We start from the raw sequence: 18,134 nt of genomic DNA on the forward strand, positions 1-18,134 counted from the left end.
TCCACCAAAACATCACTGGGTGCCATTGACAGAATGAAAATGCTGACTAAAATGGATCACTGATGTAACTTAGTGTGATGTTTCATATGTATCTTCTCAGAGTCTCCAGCATCTAATTCTTATTTTCTATAATTTAATAGACTTCAAATGGTGAGTCTGTTATATTCCCATGTAGTTGAACATGTGAATCAACTAGAATGATATCAACAAGTCTTACACAATTCAGTAGCAATAATTTTTCTGGTATAAATAAAAGTCTGTACAAATCGTCAATTCCAATTCATTAATTCTAGTATAGGGATGATTTTGCATTAGTAGGTATTTATATTACTTTCATCTTGTCAACAAAAATTCCATATTATTTACTTATTTACTTTTACTTTTAAAATCCGATAAAAAATGTGCAATTTCAAAAAAAATTAACACTTCAGCAGACCTCAAATTTATATATCATAAAAGGACAATAATTTTAGCATGATATAGTCTATAAGCATGTAACCACTGTACCTCTCTTAGGTTTTCAGAAATTGAATGACTACTGGTAAAAATTCTGGACAAAAAATACATAGTAGCAAAAAAAAGTGGACCCACCATTTGCTAAGTAAATAAAATTAGTATAACATGATTTTATACTGAAGCAGAAAGTACCTTTTAAGTTAACACAAGAAAACAAAATGGATTGCAAGAGTCCCTGTCCTACGTAGTCAGGGATGTGACTGGGAGTATGAATCGGTCAAGACTCTGCTTGTAAGGGAGGCAGAGCTAAGTTTCACTAGCTTAGGCCCGAAAGGAAGGAATGGGACACAGGCATAAATGAGGGTAAAACGCCAACAAGCCTACCCTTTGCCTCACATCTTTAGGTTTTTTGTGTTTTTTTTGAGTGTTGGCTCACTTCTCTGCTATCACAGTTTTCTCCTCCTCACATGTAATGTGATCTCTGACAGAGAAGGTTTATAACCTTTTAATATCATGTCCAAAGCATTAAAAAGAGGTTCTCTCTCCTATTTTGAATAGAAAATTTTCAGTGGATGAATGACCTGGAATGGCCGAGACTGGTACACATCTCTTATAACAATCCCTGTGTTGAGGGGGGAGGGCTACCAGGCCAGCTGAGGCCTGGTTCTGTAGCCATGGGTCAGGACAGAGAGAGATATATGGGGCTAGGAACTCAATGACTGAAACAGAGAAGTGAGGACATGAGGAAGTGAGGAAGAACAGCTCAGGATGCAACTATGAAAGTCCAAGTACCAATAGAGAAATACTTATTTCCAACAAATATTAACTGCACCTACAACAGCAAGGGCAACAGATTTGGTCACTAGCCTTATGGAGTTTAGAGTCTAATGGGAAGGACAGACAACATGTAAATAGATACATGATCGCATATCTAAATAAAACTACAGCTTTCTGTGTGCTGAAGTAAATTAACAGGCTGCAGTAATAAAAACAAGGGAGGGACCTCTATGAGGAGCTGATGTTTAAGCTGAGATCTAAAGCAGAAGCTAAGCCATATGGGTAGGGGAGCGGGGAAGCCACGGGCATGAAGTGGAGTCAGGCAAACAGGTATGAAAGCTGAGAGGCAGAAATGGGCATGGTACATAAAAATAAAAATAAATAAGGCCAATATAAAAATGTGTTTAGAACATAATACACAAGTTGAGTGGGGAAATTGATAATCCTGGAGAATAGGCAGAAGCCAAATTGGAGGGATGAAAATCATGGTAATGGACTTGAATTTTTTTTTTTCCTTAGTGCAAGGGACATTGAAGGGTTGAGGTAGGGTAATAAGATGGTATGATTTTTGTTACAAAATAATTACTCTGGGCTGCTGAGTGGAAATGACAGGGATGGGCCAAGTTTAATGTGAACGAGATGACATTCTTGCAACCAGGTCAAGACACATTCACAAAGGAATCTTTTCTACAGTATCCAGGGACCCAAAGGCTTGTCACTAGGCCTCCATGAGTTTCAATACCATGTTAAAAAAAACAGGACTAAAAATGCCTACCTTCAAAAAAAGATTATCTGAGAAATTATGGAACATAGTTAACACAGAGCTTGGCGTGTGGTAGGTATTCAGAAAACATTAGTTCCCTTTTCATTTGTTTCTGTGTAGTTAATACAACATCTTCCAAATTCATTAAAAGATGCTAAACTTTTAAAAACTAAAAGCTAGAGCCAAACAACTTTGGGCAGTCAAACGGTGCCTAGGACTCCACAATCGGAATGGAAAACAGCCTTGGCCTGAGCAAAATATTTTCTAATCAATAAACTCTAAACCAGCAATGTTCAACCTTCCTCATCTCATGGCACACATAAAGTAATGACTAAAATTCTGCAGCACACCAAAAAAATACATTTTTTCCGATATGACAGAAAAATAGGTATAGCTTTGTTTCACTCACACTGGACAGCTACTATTGTGTTGGCTGTGGCCATTTATTTTATTTGACTAAGGAAAAAGAAGTCAGTGTCCCTAACTAAATAGTCAGGTATTGCATTTTAAAAGTTCTTGTGGCACATCAGCTGAAAACCGCTGCACTTAACTAAAGGCAATACACCATGTGTGCTGCAAAGAATGAACTCCGTATTTAATAACCATCCAGATTCTTTACTGCAATTTATACAATACAGAGAAAAATCTAAGTAAAGAGGGCAAATACTGGTAAACCTCCCTGAAATATTCTTTCTGATTTGCTAAAGTTATCTTTATCTACTACCAAACTATATAAATCATTGTGTTATTCTCCACCATTTATTTTTAAAAAGATGTGCAGAAAATCAGAAAATTCAAAAAGTCTAACCTATAAATCTTTCATTTCCTTTCTTATGTTTTGGTTTTAATGATACAGTATTTATTGTAAGGTGCCTTAAATTGTTTTTTATACATAAAATGAATAATATTTTAGAAATAGAAGTAACAGTGTAGTATATGAGCTTCTGTTTACATTCATCATCCTGGGCCTCCTAAAGAGTTCCTGACAATCCTGGTATTTCTACTACAGATGATGGACGAGGCCAAACAATAGCCAACACAGGTCTTCCGTGGCCGTGCCACACATGTGCCGACTACGCATACGAAATGCAGCTGGCAGGAAATGAGATATGCCGAACAGGTAAAATAAATGTCAGATTTCAAAAGCTTGACATAAAAAAGTGATGTAAAACATCTCGTAATTTTTCATACTAAGTAATGTTGAAATAATCACTTAGAATATTTTGGGCTATATAAAATATATTATTAAATTAACTTCACATTTTTGTTTATCTTTCTTAGTGTGGCTATAAGATAACTTTAAATTACATAGCTCACATTGGCATCTCATTTCTTTTGGACAATACTACTCTATGATGTCATATATTTAGTTCAATCGACTACGTGTAAATCTGTTATGTAAATCAGGGTATAGATAAATGAATAGAAGAATAAATAAATAAGCAGATAAGCTCATGATAAATCTCTGCTTAAATAATTTCACAATATTGCTTAACAATTGTTTGAGGAAAATGCTAAGTTTAAATGAACAGGTAAAGGGGAAGAAGCAGGGGAGGGTGAAGGGCGGGTAAATGATATGAAAGGAGATCGGACTTGGGATGGTGAGCGCACAATACAGTACACAGGTGATGTGTTATAGAATTGTACACCTGAAACTACACACTTTTATTAACCGGTGTCGCCCCAATAAATTCAATAAAACTAAATAAATAGGTAAATTTAAAGTTAGTATTACATTTCATCTGATGAATAAATGTGCATAAATGCCTGTGGATCACGCACTGTGAGTGGTCATGAAACACCAATGCACGTATTTAAGAAAAGGCCTATGCTCTCACGGGGTTCACGGTTTCATGGAATGACATACATGAGGAAACAAGTAAGTGCAATGTAATGTTTCTGCTGCTGTGAGAAAGGCGTCAGAGAGTTCTCTGAGCGAAATGTGTGTGAGCGTGTTTCTTCTTCCAAATAATGGACAGTGCTACTGGTCTCCCGCGTTTGAAGACCAGGATAAACAAAGGTCCTTCCGTGCGCACGGGCATCCTGAACCACAAAGAACTGCCCAGCTCAAAATATCCAGAGGGTCCCTACTGAGAAAGACCCAGTGTCATGGCACAGTGTGGTCAGGACAACCACTGCAGGACACACCACGGACATAGCAATTACTTTCTGATGCTGGTTCCTGGACACTGGGGTGATTCCAGGGCCAAATACTCAGAGACTCCATTCTAGGAGTGCAATCAGCATAAGCTGATACACAAAACCATCTCTGTTCTTTGGCATATAAATACATATACCCATACACACACATACCATACACATATCACATACACTTATATACATATGGTGTGTGTCAACAATAACATATTTTGCCATTCTCAGTCTAAGCAAAATGAGTTACTTGAATGAAGCCTTTAAACAGAATTTCCACATAGAAGCAAAATAACTTCTTTAACCTTTTTCCCATTTACAAATACTTTTGTTACTGAGCATTCAGGAATACCACCAGCCTTGGTATTCTTATCTGATTTCCTGATTGACAAGCGGGGGGGGGCAATAAAAACCTTCTGTCATTTGTTAATAGAGAGGTCAGTCTTTATTCCTTTAACCATTAGAAAAGATACTACCAACCTAGAATAGCATGGTGAGCAAAAGATAGTCACTACTCAACTCAAAATGACAGACTCTTCAAAGAAGTAATGAGTCAAACTACAATAAATAGATATTAAGGTATTCATTATTTGATAATGGTAACTTTTAAGTATGTATGATATCCATAAAAATGTCATACTTCAATGTCAAACCTCATCTCTCCTCCCCAAATCAAAGAAAGATACTTTGAAGAACTTAGATTCTAGAATCTTATTCAGGCTTGAGGCAACAGGAATGTTTTAATCCATACTTACATCTAGGAGAGCAAAACTATTTGCCTCAAAACTAAGGATGTAGTACCCTTTCAAAGTGCCTTACTACATAACTTAATTATCTCTATAAGAAGTGAAAAACTTTGAACCATGAATTATGGAGGGAAATCTAGCATAATGATGGAATAGTAGCCAAAAACTGATACCCTTTTTGCATTAAAATATTCAGGGCTAATTGTGATTTTAGCACTTGTTTTTATCCTTGCTTTGTTCACTGGCCAAACTTAAACACTTCTCGTCTCCTTCAATGAAAAGTGGCGCTATTATGTTTCCTGGAAGCATGACCAGGGTTCCTCAAAGCCTAATTTTAAGGTCTTAATTGGCTGAGGCAATGGGAGTCCATACAAAGCCCATTTCACAGAGAAGGGCAAGATTGCCAGGTCACTTGAGAACAGATGAAGAGCTAACTGGAAACTAATGCTGAAATCTTAGAGTGTTCTGGGAAGTTTTACCAAATAGTCACTTATACAGAATGAAACACAATCATCCATCATATCACAGAACCAAGAGGGGTTGTAGAAGCGGAACAGTAAAACAGAAACTGTCATCTTCACTTAAGAATTGAGTGTCATAACTAACCAGGCAAGCTTTCTGGAGATTGGGTACTGTGATTGGCTCTGTGGAGTATCGTTGATATCGAATATTTGGTTATACCTTCTCACAGCCTCTAAGACCCAGGAACCATATGTTCACATTCAAGAGGGTCACTACCTACTGACACATCTGTTCACGTGGTACTGCTGGGCCTGTCCTCTACTCTTACCTTTGCAAAGATGAATTAGTCACTCATCCATCCACCCATTTAGCCATTCAACACCTATTGTATGTTATGTAACAAAAGACACTCAAGATACTGAATGAAATTATCTTAGCCCTGGAGCAGTTCGTTATTATCTAACTAATAATAATTAATAATTCAACAACATGCACACATTAGAAAACATATAATTTGGAATTTTAAGTAAATTTATTCCTTTATCATCAACCCTAACCACTGATGACAGGTTCCCAAAACAAATAAAACCAGAGAAGAACAACTTTTACTTGAGAAATGCAAGACTACATGGCGAAGGAAAAGTTAAACATCAAGAATATAAAAAACTTTGAAATTACTTTATGTTCATATTAACAATAAATACACATAATAAAAAATACACCAGATGAAATTTTACATTTTGGGGGTTGATAACAGTGAGGATGTATTAATGATTTCCACATAGCATCAGACACTCCTGAAATTTCAATAAAGATGTTTATAAATTTGTTTTATTTTGCTGTTACAAAAAGTACAAGAGGCTTGATCTTTTTAGGATAGTACCCCATACAATTAATACTTTCTTATTATTTATTCTAGACTACCTACCCTAGTTGCTTGCCCCTTAGTTCATTCACTCATTAATTTACTCAACAACTATTTATTGGGTACTTACTACATGTTGCTGCAAAGAATTAGAAAAACCAAGGTGCCTGTTGGCATTAAGCTCTACCTCCACCGGCCCTTATTACAAACCAAAGGAGTTTTGTTTATTTACCTGATTTTATTCTCTGTCAACCACTGCAGTTCCATTCTGTTCAGATACACTTTCATTCTTATTTTCTCCAAGGCCATTTACTACAGAAAATTTACTCTTCCTTTATCTCAATGACCTATTGCAGAACACAAGTTCCCTCTTTTTCAAATTATCCCCAAGAGGAATGACTGACAATTGATGGAAATTAAATATATAAGCAAGAAAAGTTCTATAATTTCAAGAATTATAGCATGCTAGAATTCGGTACAAAATAAAGTGCACATTGATCAGAGGATACTATAATTCACAATCACAATTAAAGTCGAAGAGAAAAACCTCCCTTTGGAGAAAATATACAACATTAAAAAATAAAAATCTTAAGTGGTATTATTCTAATTAATTAATTTACATGAAATAATCAGACATTGATATTTTTCAGCTACATTTGCAGATCTTTAGAAATTACAAATTACAGAAAAAAAAAAAACTATTGCCTTCCCCCAAATAAATCTTTGCTAATAAAGCCTCTAACCATTCACTTATTCTGTTCCTTAACCTGAAATAAAAAAAGGAAAGAATATAAGGGATCATACATAAAAATAAATAAGAACCCTGTAAAACCTTTCTGTCGGTAATTAGGACATCTCTCCTTTTCCTTCCCAAACTCTAAATCCCCCCAAGGTGCTTCCTTCATTCCCTGTAGCTTAAAAACCCACAGACGTCTCCTGTCTCCTGTTACCATGACAGCTACAATGTTTCTGATTTAGCCAAAGCAACGGTGCTAATAACATGTGACTAGTAGGGAATCTTCCTAGTAACAAAAATCACAAAGAAAACGTCTCTTTAAGAAGAGTGCTACCGTAATCCACAACTTAAATTTCCTCCGAGCATTTATAGCACTTAATAGTCATAGGATAGGGGTGTCAAACTCATTTTCACAGGGGGCCACATCAGCCTCAAGGTTGCCTTCAAAGGGCCGAATGTAATTTCAACTCCCTAACAGTTAAGGAGTAGTTACATCTATACAGTCCTAAAACTATTCTGGCCCTTGGAAGGCAACCTCAAGGCTGATGTGGCCCCCGGTGAAAATGAGTTTGACATCCCTGTCATGGAAGACACACACAAAAAAAGATCCCTTCAGTGGCTGTTTCCTCAGGAGCAACAAACCGACAAGAAAAAAAGAACTCTAGACCCACCCAGTGCCATTCAGGCCACATTTCCCTTTTGTAAAACATACACCTACAACTGTCTTAATCCTTTTCATAGCTTTATACGTAAAATTTTCTGTAAATACTTATCTGCATTAGATTTACTAATCCTTTTACTACAAGTAAAAGTATATCTCTTTCACATACAGAACCCAATGGAGCAGCACAAACTCCACAGAAAGTAACAGGCAGTCACTAAAAATGAGTCCATTTCGCTTTCTCGTGGCTTGCCTGAGCAAGACCAGTGCTTTCGTCGGCGCCCACTGAACTGAAGGAGACAAAAGGCAAACCGCACGGCCAAATGGGCATTACCATTTGGTCATAGGTCTCGTTAATATTTCTACCCAGCTAATAACATGACTAAATGGGTATTTCCAAGAGAAGGGGTTAAAAAAAGTGAGCATAGTTAATGACTACATACCAATTTCTTACAACGTGAACTTTGGGTTTGAGATGCTGGAAAGTGAATGACATACTTGAGAACTAGAAATTTCAAGGAGTGACACATTTCAAGGTACCCCTGGAGGGAAAGTGAACTGAAGAAGGACTGCAAAAAAATAAAGTGCAAATGGAAAATACAACAGAGTTGTGGGAAAGTAATAGGACACCTAGCCACCTGAACAGCACTCTGGAGGCATGGAGACTGAAAGGCACTCCACCACCACTGTGAACGAGTTTGGGTTGGTTTACTACGAGTTTGGGTTGGTTTACTCGGAGACGCGCAACCAAGGCCAAATGGTAATGTCTTGTCTAACACGGCCCCATGGCAAGACCCAAGGCACATTAGTTTAAGAGGAAATAGAGATCAATTTATGGTAAAGTGTTTAAAATCAATTAACAAAACAGCTGTTGATGCAGGAGCCTCAGGAGGAGGTACAGGTGTCCACCCAAGCTCATTTCCGACGTTGGAGGCAGCTAGCTACACAAAGCCAGAGAGCGCAAATCCTGAAGCGCCGGTCTGCCAGAAAGTACATCTTAGCAGTTTACTCTACAGATTCCAAAAAGAAAGGAAAAGAGGGTACATTTCTATAGGAACTGTATAAAAAACATTAGTATTGAATTCAAACCCAAAAAGCAGGAAGACATTACAAATTCTTATTAACTCTTATTTTTAATGTATTTAAATCAAAGCATCTTTATTCACTCTTAATAGTTAATTAGATTATTACTCTGCCTGGATAAAGAGAAGGACAAAAAAAGTGGTAATTTTTAGATTTAAGTATAAAATTAGTATAAACATACATGCAGATATCAATACTGTAGAACACTATAAATGTATTAGGCCAGAGTTGCATTTACTTTGATTTCCAGCTGGAATGTAACCACATATTAACTAGTTATATTTTTTCCACCTTCAACAGTTGACATTTTCAGAATGACTTCGGCAGGAAGAATGTTTGTTTGGAAATGAGATATTTAAATGAAATTGCATCTGCCTCTCCTCTCCTCCCTGAATGAACAGCATTATAAAATATTTTTAGAGAAATATTGTATTAGTGTGTTCAGAGAGGATCTCTGAAGGTGTATTATATACACAGCAGCCATTTTCTCCCCTGTAATGTCCTAGATAACATTTTATCCTCACCACAACAAAGACGCAAATCTTAAAGAGAACCCATCAAAGCCTCACTGATATGGAGGAAGGAGATTGTGTGACTTAGACACAGACCTCTGTGGAGTGTTCACATTAAATAGCCACAGCCACAGAGTGCCTGGAAAGCAAGACCAGCCCCTTATTTAAATGAGTTCCCAATGTCAGCTGTAGAAATTAACTTCGGTATTTGTTCATAATCATGAGCACGCCACCGCAAATAAATCTCACTGCAAAGATGTCTCCCCTTCAGAAGATCTTGGAATAAAGGACTGCTTCCAACTGCCACAAACATTTCAATTTCGAATAACTTCATAGCTTCAAAGCATTCTTACATCTTAGCAAAATCTTACAAAGATGTGCTCCTCTGTTAAGGTATGCTGCATCACTCTCTAGTCAGAACGGAAGGGAGAGATGTTAACCTCAGGGCAGCAGTGATAACATTGCCGGTCTTGGCTGTGGTTTCAGTGGGAGATGTGACTGTGTTAAGGGGAAAAAGAAGGAGGAAACTGTGGATCATAAATTGGATATTCACCTGCCCTATCCTCAGAGAACTTTGAAAGCTTTGTAAGAGCCAAATTGCTCATGACCATAAAAGTAAGCCAAACAGAACAGTTCTTGGAAACAGCTGCTCCATGGGATGTATGTAGATGGATATGACAATGAATTGGTTGTCCTAAAAACTAGAGTCCTTTAATCACTCTCAATCTTAAAAACACAACAAAATGGTGTGGTCTTGGGAGGTAGATATCACTTTCATGGCGGAGGCACATGCAAGAAAAAGTTTCATCTTAAGTTTCCTGTTTATGGGAGAATCTATATATAATATTAAAATTAACTTAATTAATTGGAACCTGAAGCTTGAAGTTCCTATGAGCTACTCATGAAATTATAGTCTATCATGTACTAAAATAATGTGAAAGAAAATCTTGGAAATATTACAGCTATGACAAGTAAATAGTTTATAATTAAATAGCGAAGCTGACAATTTTTTTCTGGACAGCATTTCTAGGGGCTGTTATTATTATTAGCCAGAAAGACTAAGATTTTGACAGAGCAATTTTCTTTCTAACATTTTTAACAGAAACTTGATCTCTTTACAACTTCAGGAAACAGATCCCAACAAAATGAGGAAGGACAGGTTGCTTCCAGTTTGTAAGGCCTCCTGAAGTTGACTGAGTAGCCCTGGGTCATTCCCATAGGTGGTACGGCAGCAGGGACACAAGCATGGCTTTCACGAGTCCTTTCCCATCTATAGCGCACACTTCAAACACAGAAGAAACAATCTATCCTCACCTGCCACCCAAACTCCGCTGCGTGGCTGTAAAATGGGATTAATAATCTCAAATGGTTATTTTAAGAATTAAAGGAGATATTACACATAAAAAACTAATTAGCAAGCTCTCAAGAAATGTTAGCTGCTAAGGCCGCCTCAGTGACAATGAGGGTGAACAGCTGGACATAGAAAAGGTCTGACATAACCTGTAGGGGACTGTGGGAAGGAATCTTTTCAACATGTGACATGATTAAGAAACGAATTTTAAATACTAGAGTACAAGGTCAATAGTCTCAACAGGAAACAAAGCAAATCTGTCATCTTTCATGGTTGATGTGATATTCAGCTATGACGAATGATCAAATGATTCATCTAATCTAGAAAGGAGAATGTATGCATCAGTGTCTTTCCAAATGCTATGAAGAAGAACTTGAAGGACTTTACTCTAGAAAGATAAATAGGGGAATGGCTCTCTTATTGCCAAGTATCCTAGTTTCAAAACAAACAGCAAAGACAGCTTAGTAAAGAAGGATATCCTCAGAATAGTTTGGTGAGGTGATTCTGAGTTGTCTAATATTGGTCTTCAATATTGGTTCCCGTGTCTTAAAAAAGCAGAAAAAAAAAATAAATCAACATTGATGTTTGTCTTCTTTTCACTGGCTAACAGACCTAAATGTCCAGTGTAGACATGGTGAGGGGATATGGCTTGTAATAAGGACACCATAGTAAATGGGATTAAAGGGGCAGGAGGCTAATCCATGCTATCCATTTATCTATTTATCCACTTATCCATCCATCCATCCACCCATCCACCCACCAACCTGTCCATCTACCAAAACATTCAATAAGTATGTTTATTTCTTCCTTAATTATAAAACACAGAGCCAGATGCAATGGAAAAATAATGATCTATAAAACAAGAGATTATAACTTAATATAAAAAGACATGTTTAAAGTTTTAGTAGTAATGGGGTGGTTAAAGGAACAATACCGCTAGCAAGGGTGATATGGGTAGGGTTTTAATAGAAGGAGAGGGGGAAAATGGCGGGACTCCTGTAACAATCTGAACTTCATTTGTTCAGCAGTGAGGAAGCTCCTGAAGGTTTCTAAGCTGAGGAGTCACGGGGTCAAAGCCGTATCCGACGAAGATTCACCTGGCAGAACTGATTGGAAGAGCAGCTATGTGTGATGTGCATGTGTGAGTTTTCTCCAGGGAAAGGCTATCGGATGGAGGTCAACCGGAGGGTGTGTTGCAGGTAATTTATTATAAAAAAATACAAAACCGAAGTGTGAGAATGATGTACTTTCTTGTATTAATCTCAGCATATTCAAGGTTACTTCTAAAAGATGTAAGCCTTACCAAATGCTTTATCAAATAGCAGAGGAATGGACAGAGAGCAGCCAGGGCATGGGAAATGGGAAACTTGGACATATCAGCTGGTGTGCCTGCCTAGGAAAGTCATCTGTCTTGCAGCCTCTGGCAGACTCCCAGGTGAAGACCAGTCAAGTGGAAGGTAGAGACTAGAGATCAAGAATATCTTCAAGTAAGGAGGTTTTGCAATCTGTTAAGAGATGAAATAATAAAAAGCCAAATAAGACAGAGGTAATCTAACTGGAGAGGGAGGAGTAGATACGCAAGAAGCAAGGAAAACTGTAAAGTCATCAGCTTCATGGGACAAAGAAGTAGAAGAATGTAAACTTTCCCTTCAAATTATAAGCATAAGGATAGGTTTTAAGTGCTCTCATGTTATAGATCAATGCGTGAGTGGCAGGAAAACCAAATCAATCAATAAATAATGTACACACAAAACACAAACAATGTAACCCCATGTCTAGCCTGCATGTTAGGAAAAAATCCTTCAGTTCACAAGTCCCTTCCTGGTCTCTGTCCTACAACTAAATTCTAAGAAAGTATCCTCTGTCCAGCCACTCACCAACTGTGTAAGTGGTGCAGAGATTCAAAGGAGGAGCAAGGAAAAACAGAAATAAGCTGAAAGGAGTTTCTCAGAACACTAAGGAACAGTGAAACCAAAGGAAAACCCCTTAAGAAGTTGAGATCACTACTGACTGAGACAAACCATGCACATGAGAACCTTTTGAAATGCGGTGTTTTATAGAGTCAATGCCTTGAACAGCACGACAATTGTACAGCACTGAAAAATTAGCTTTATCCTATCGCTGCTATTTGTAAAAGTGCTCATCCTCAGAGACATCTGTGCGGCCAGAATAACGGTGTATGGTGTATCAGACTCATCACTAAGCTGGCTCTATGCCTTGGATATCCACACATGACATGTATTATCCTTTGGAAGCAGCCTGCCAAAAATATAACCATGAGAAATGTTCTAAAATGTGAATTAAAACTAAAAAGGTTTCTGCCAAAGCGGGTCTCTCAGCTTTAACATAGCAAATGCAGTAGCTACCACTCTTTCTATCCTCTTCTCCAAACAGGTATTAAGCATATACAAGGCAAAGACCAATTAAACCCAATCAGATGTTAAGGAGCTAATAGTCAAAATTTTTTTAAAAAACCCACTATACAAAATATTATGATGTGAAACTGCCAAAAATAGTGCTGTATTCAAAGTAAGGTAACAGCAGAGAAAATGCCTGACTCTTGCCCTTGTTCCTTCCAAGGCTCACTTCTCCACCGTTGCTTTTGACTTCATCCGCTGCCATGTCTTCTGGGATCCCGCTACCTTCCTTTCACCTGCTCAAACTCTCACATTCCTGAATTTTCCACTCAGCATTTACAGTCATGCTTAAGCCTGTCTACGATCAGCAGTGAGAAAATAACCACCCTAAAAGTTATATTTGTTCTACTATTCAAATGAAACAACTATAGACATGCACATATTTTTCATATTCTTTCTTACTTTTCTGATACTTGGGTATTTTTAAACTGTTTTTTACATGTTATACTAGAGTATACTAGAGAACCAACTCAAATCATAGCACAAAAGGGAGCTAGAGTCACTGCTGACAATGTTACAGTGTCCCTAAATGAATCGGGACGCTCTTAGAGAGAGTATCACTGTGAAGAGAATAAAAATATAAATGGTTTAAATACTTCTACTGTAAAATGTAATATGTAACTACAATATTACAAAAGACAAATATTACCTAGTCCCAGAGTGTCATAAACAAAATGTAAATCACTCCAATTAAATTACTTAATTTCTGCCAAATATTTGCTGATTTGTCTTTTGCTTATGCAGAGTTCACTTCGGTTCTGCAGAATCCACTGTGATTTCTTTCACTAAACGTTAATATTATGGCTCCCCTATTAACTGTGCAGCTGTCATTCATTCACTCATTCACTTACTTATTCAACAAATATTTGACATATTGACTATGTGTCGGGGTTTTTCTAAGCACCAGGGGATAGTGTTGAATAAAACAAAACAAAACAAAAATCACTACCTTCATAGGACCTCTATTCCAGTTGATATATTCAACTTAACACACTTCTGAATTGTGTCTACTCAAAACTGATTGAGGTGAGAAATAAGTTCTTTCTGGGCCAGGACGGTCCTCTGAGTGCTGTCGCATTGTTAAGGCATTGTTAAGATAAGAATTCAAACTGCTGAACTGAAAAAAAATGTGGGGCTAGAATGAATCTTTTGTCCACCACCTACTTCCTGGCTAGACACAGATGATAACCAAAAACAAACCACCAACCAACCTAAGCAGTTAGTCCTCTGCTGCAAAACCAGTATGTTCTGAAACAGCTTTCAGAACAGAGTCTGGAGGACTATTTCCCTTCTTCCACGTTCTACTAGCACTTCCTTTTTATTCAAAAAAGGCAGCTCCATCACAAAGAGGCCTTGACAATGGCTTGTTTCATCTTCACACATACATTCCCAGTATGGGACACTCTATACATCAGGAAAGAGCAGATTCAGGAAGCTTGAATCTACAGCCCGTACTGCTGAGAATCACTGTCTTCCTAGCACCGCATCTGTCACACTGTCAGGGCAGTGGGGAATTGGTGAAGACCCTACCTGATCCGACAAAGCCAAATGAGTGTAACACTTACTCCAAACTGAAAATTGGGTAAGAAATCTAATTTTATCTTTAAGGGAAAGGAATTTCAGAGACCCATATCAATTTCTAATTCCTTCGAAATGAAAAATTATGTAGACTAAGTTAGTCACAGCCAAAAACACAGCCTGGAAAGCACATTTAAATAAGAGTTCATACTTTCAGTTTAAGACAAAATAAGTTAAGAAAATTGTCTGCTTTATTTGTTCATAATCATTAGCATTTAATATGGCAAGAATACAACTACATTATATTATACAGATGCCCCTTCTTCTCAAGATTTTTGAAAAAAATCCTTCCGACATCCACATAATTTTAGATTTCAATAAACCTCATAGTTTCAAAGTATTCTTAGAGAGGAATACAGGTACAAACAGGAGCAGCAAGCTATCAGAACATTGAGAAAGTAGACAGAACTTGGTTTATTAAGAAATTATTAAAAATAACTACTTACACATTAAACCAATATCATGCTTACATCCTCCCAGGTTCAGTTTACAGCTCTCTACTCTTATCTTCATTGTTATTCATAACGATAAAAAATTTCTCAGGCAATAATTACTAAATTTCTAAGAGGCCCATGACATGAACTCTTTAATAGATTTTTTTTCTCCTTTTGGAACACTCTAGCACAAACCCACTGGCCCAGAAGCATAAGGCAACTCAGATCCACAAATGTGGCAGCACTCAAAGCTAGAAGCTCCTTGTACAGGTGCCTCAGTTAACCTGGCATGTGCCAGTTAATACGACGTTACATCAAACTAAAAAGGTTTGTGCAGAGAATGGCATCAATGCCAGCAAAGTGGAAGTTTCTCTGTCCTGTTTCATTTATAGATGTTAACCTTGTTGTACCTAACAAGTAAGTTTCTAATATGCTGAAGGGAACCAAATCCAAGTTTCAACAACTGACTTCGATACTTTAGAAACGTCCAAGTTTAACCCTCAGTCTTGCTGTGCCTTACGTCTCCTGTGTGCACCACCATAGACAAACGCTGATGTCTGCAAGGAGAGATTTCTAAGCAGACAAAATCCCGCCCGGAATCTGCCCTTTCCCTTCCTTCTGTGGAAATCCTGCCGCATTCTTCAAGATCTCAATCAAATCACAAGTTCTACTAAAAACCTCACCCTATGGACCTCAACAGAAGCAATCAATACTCCGCTTTCACCAGGAACCTGTTGCTTATATTTCTTATAACATTTATTCCACTCTACCTTCTAATAAATATGTTTATAAGTCTCCAGCTATAACAGCCTTTGCTTGGTCTTCATTACTTCTATCAAGGGACAGCAACATCTCACACACATAAGGCAAAAGCTACAAAAGTTGGGGTCTTCCTAAGACTTTTCATTCGCAATTTTAAAAAAACAGGTAAAAAATGGACCCCTCTTTCTCTCCCACCAAACCAGCCCTTACTCCCTTGCTTTCTTATTTCTCCCAACGGCAAAACCACTGAGGCCTTACAGCGCCTTTGAGTCTTCTTTCTTATCACACCAACCAATCTTGCGCTAAGGCCTCTGCAATTTCTTTGCATCTGTTGCCACTACAAACGTCCTTCTTCAGTCCCTCTTTTGCTTTTACTGAGACATTACAATAGGCCCCTAACTGGGTGACTCCCACGGTTAATACTAAGATAGACTGTAATTATAATAACAGTTTCCAAATACATGCAGCAATGTAAATGACACGCGTAAAACCCTAAGGTATAATTGGAGATTTTAGTAACTTGCAATTAGCTATTGATAGACATAAAGGAAATCAGTAAGGATATAGAAATCACTAGAGACAGAGAGCATGGTGAAGTAATTTGGCATAATTGACACCTATAGAACATTTCACAATAAATGCAGAATATAACTTATTTCATAGTGCACATGGAAAATTCACCAAGTCAGACCATATTTGGGGCCATGAAGCAAGCCTTGATAAATTTCAAAGCGTCGAAATCATGAAGAGTATGTTCTATGACCACAAGAGTAGTAAGTTAGACATCAATAATAAACTATCAAAAAAACTTTACACATAATTCAATATGAAGCCAGCAGAACACTTCTAAAAAGAAACTAAAAAAAAAAAAAAAGAAAGAAAGCCATGGGTCAAAGAAATCATAATAGAAACATTTTCCACTTCAATCTAAATTGTAATAAAACACAACTTTGCAAAATTTGTAGAATGCACTTAAAGTATTGCTAAAATGAAAATTTACAACTTTAAATGCTTACATTTGGAAACAGGCATTGAAATAAAGCTTCCAACTTAAGAAGCCAGAAAAAGAGCAAAATATAGTATGCAAAGTAAGTAGAAGGAAATAAAAATAAGAGTAGAGATCAATAAACTATAAAAAAAAAGTAAAGAGTAAAAAGTTGTTTCTTCAAAAATATTATGGAAACATTCACCAAGATTATAAAGAACAAAAGATAGAAAACAAATTACCATTATCAGGGATATAATAGGCATCAGTATAGATCTTACAGAAATAAAAAAGGATTAAAAAAAGATATTATAAAAAATTATGCCAATAAATTTGACAACTTAAATGAAATAGAGAAATAAATATCCTGAAAGGCACAGATTAATAAAACTGACTCAATAAGAAACAGAAATTCTGAACAGCCACCTATCTATTAAAGAATTTGAGTTCGAAATTAAAAACCTCCCAAATATGAAAAGTACCAGCTCAGAGGATTCATTGATAAATCCTATCATACATTCAAAAATAATAATGTAAACTTATTATATTATAGATAACAAGCTAGAACTAATAAATGAGCTTAATAAGGTTTCAGAATACAAGGTTAATATATTTTAAAAATTAAATGTATTTCCATATCCTAAAAACAATGTTGGAAATTCAAATTTTAAAGTGTCACTTAACATTATAAATCAGAAAAATTAGAAACAAATCTTAAAAACACATGCAAGACCTATTTTTCTAAAAACTACAAAACATCGCTGAGTAAAGTTAAAGGAGACCTAAATAAATGGATCAGGAAACCATGTTCCTGGATTGAAAGATTCAATATTAAGACGTCCATTCTCCTCAAATTAACCTAAACATTTAACACAATCCTACCAAAACATCAGCAGATGTTTTTCAAGAATGTAACAAGCTGATTGTAAGATACATAAAGAAATTCATATCTTCTGTAGATACAAAGCAAGCAATACATTTTCATTAAATTCAAAAAGCAGAAATAAAAGCAATCACCTTAAGAGACTACAAACTTGATGGACTTTTACGAAAAGTTGGGTATTGGAATATAATTATCTAAATGCACAAATATTTCTTTTTATTTCACCCTCACTGACACTTCTATGTATCTGTAGTACACCAATCCATATCCGAAGAAAGAAATCATTTTTAGGTAACAACACTGATGATGCTCACTAAAAGGAAAACTGGGTTGTGATCTAGTGTTAATTAGTGAATATTCCCTAACGTGTACGGAGACTACAAAATGTTTTATCTGTACGTTCCATAATTAGGTATCATTGTACTGGCCTTAAAAAAAATTACAAGGTCAGCCTCTGACTTCTGCTACTGGCACAGTTCACATCTTTCAATCACACTGGAGCATCACTGCTC

The 18,134-nt window shown here is 36.7% G+C and overlaps 1 protein-coding gene across 8 annotated transcripts in view; it reads right to left on the bottom strand.

The window, feature by feature from the left end:
* CEP128 (centrosomal protein 128) overlaps nt 1-18,134 on the bottom strand; it is a 353,654-nt gene that overhangs the window by 186,258 nt on the left and 149,262 nt on the right. Inside the window, exon 20 of one of the 8 annotated variants that reach the window (XM_045201907.2) lies at nt 11,813-12,068. The exons of the other annotated variants lie outside the window; for them this stretch is intronic. Within the exon in view, the coding sequence (XP_045057842.2) occupies nt 12,028-12,068 (41 nt within the window). The 3' untranslated portion in view covers nt 11,813-12,027. Of the gene's footprint in view, nt 1-11,812; nt 12,069-18,134 lie in introns of those variants that run through there. 8 annotated transcript variants of the gene reach the window in all.

Source organism: Desmodus rotundus, chromosome 7 (assembly GCF_022682495.2).
Source record: "Desmodus rotundus isolate HL8 chromosome 7, HLdesRot8A.1, whole genome shotgun sequence".
In the NCBI taxonomy this organism is placed as follows: Eukaryota; Metazoa; Chordata; class Mammalia; order Chiroptera; family Phyllostomidae; genus Desmodus; species Desmodus rotundus.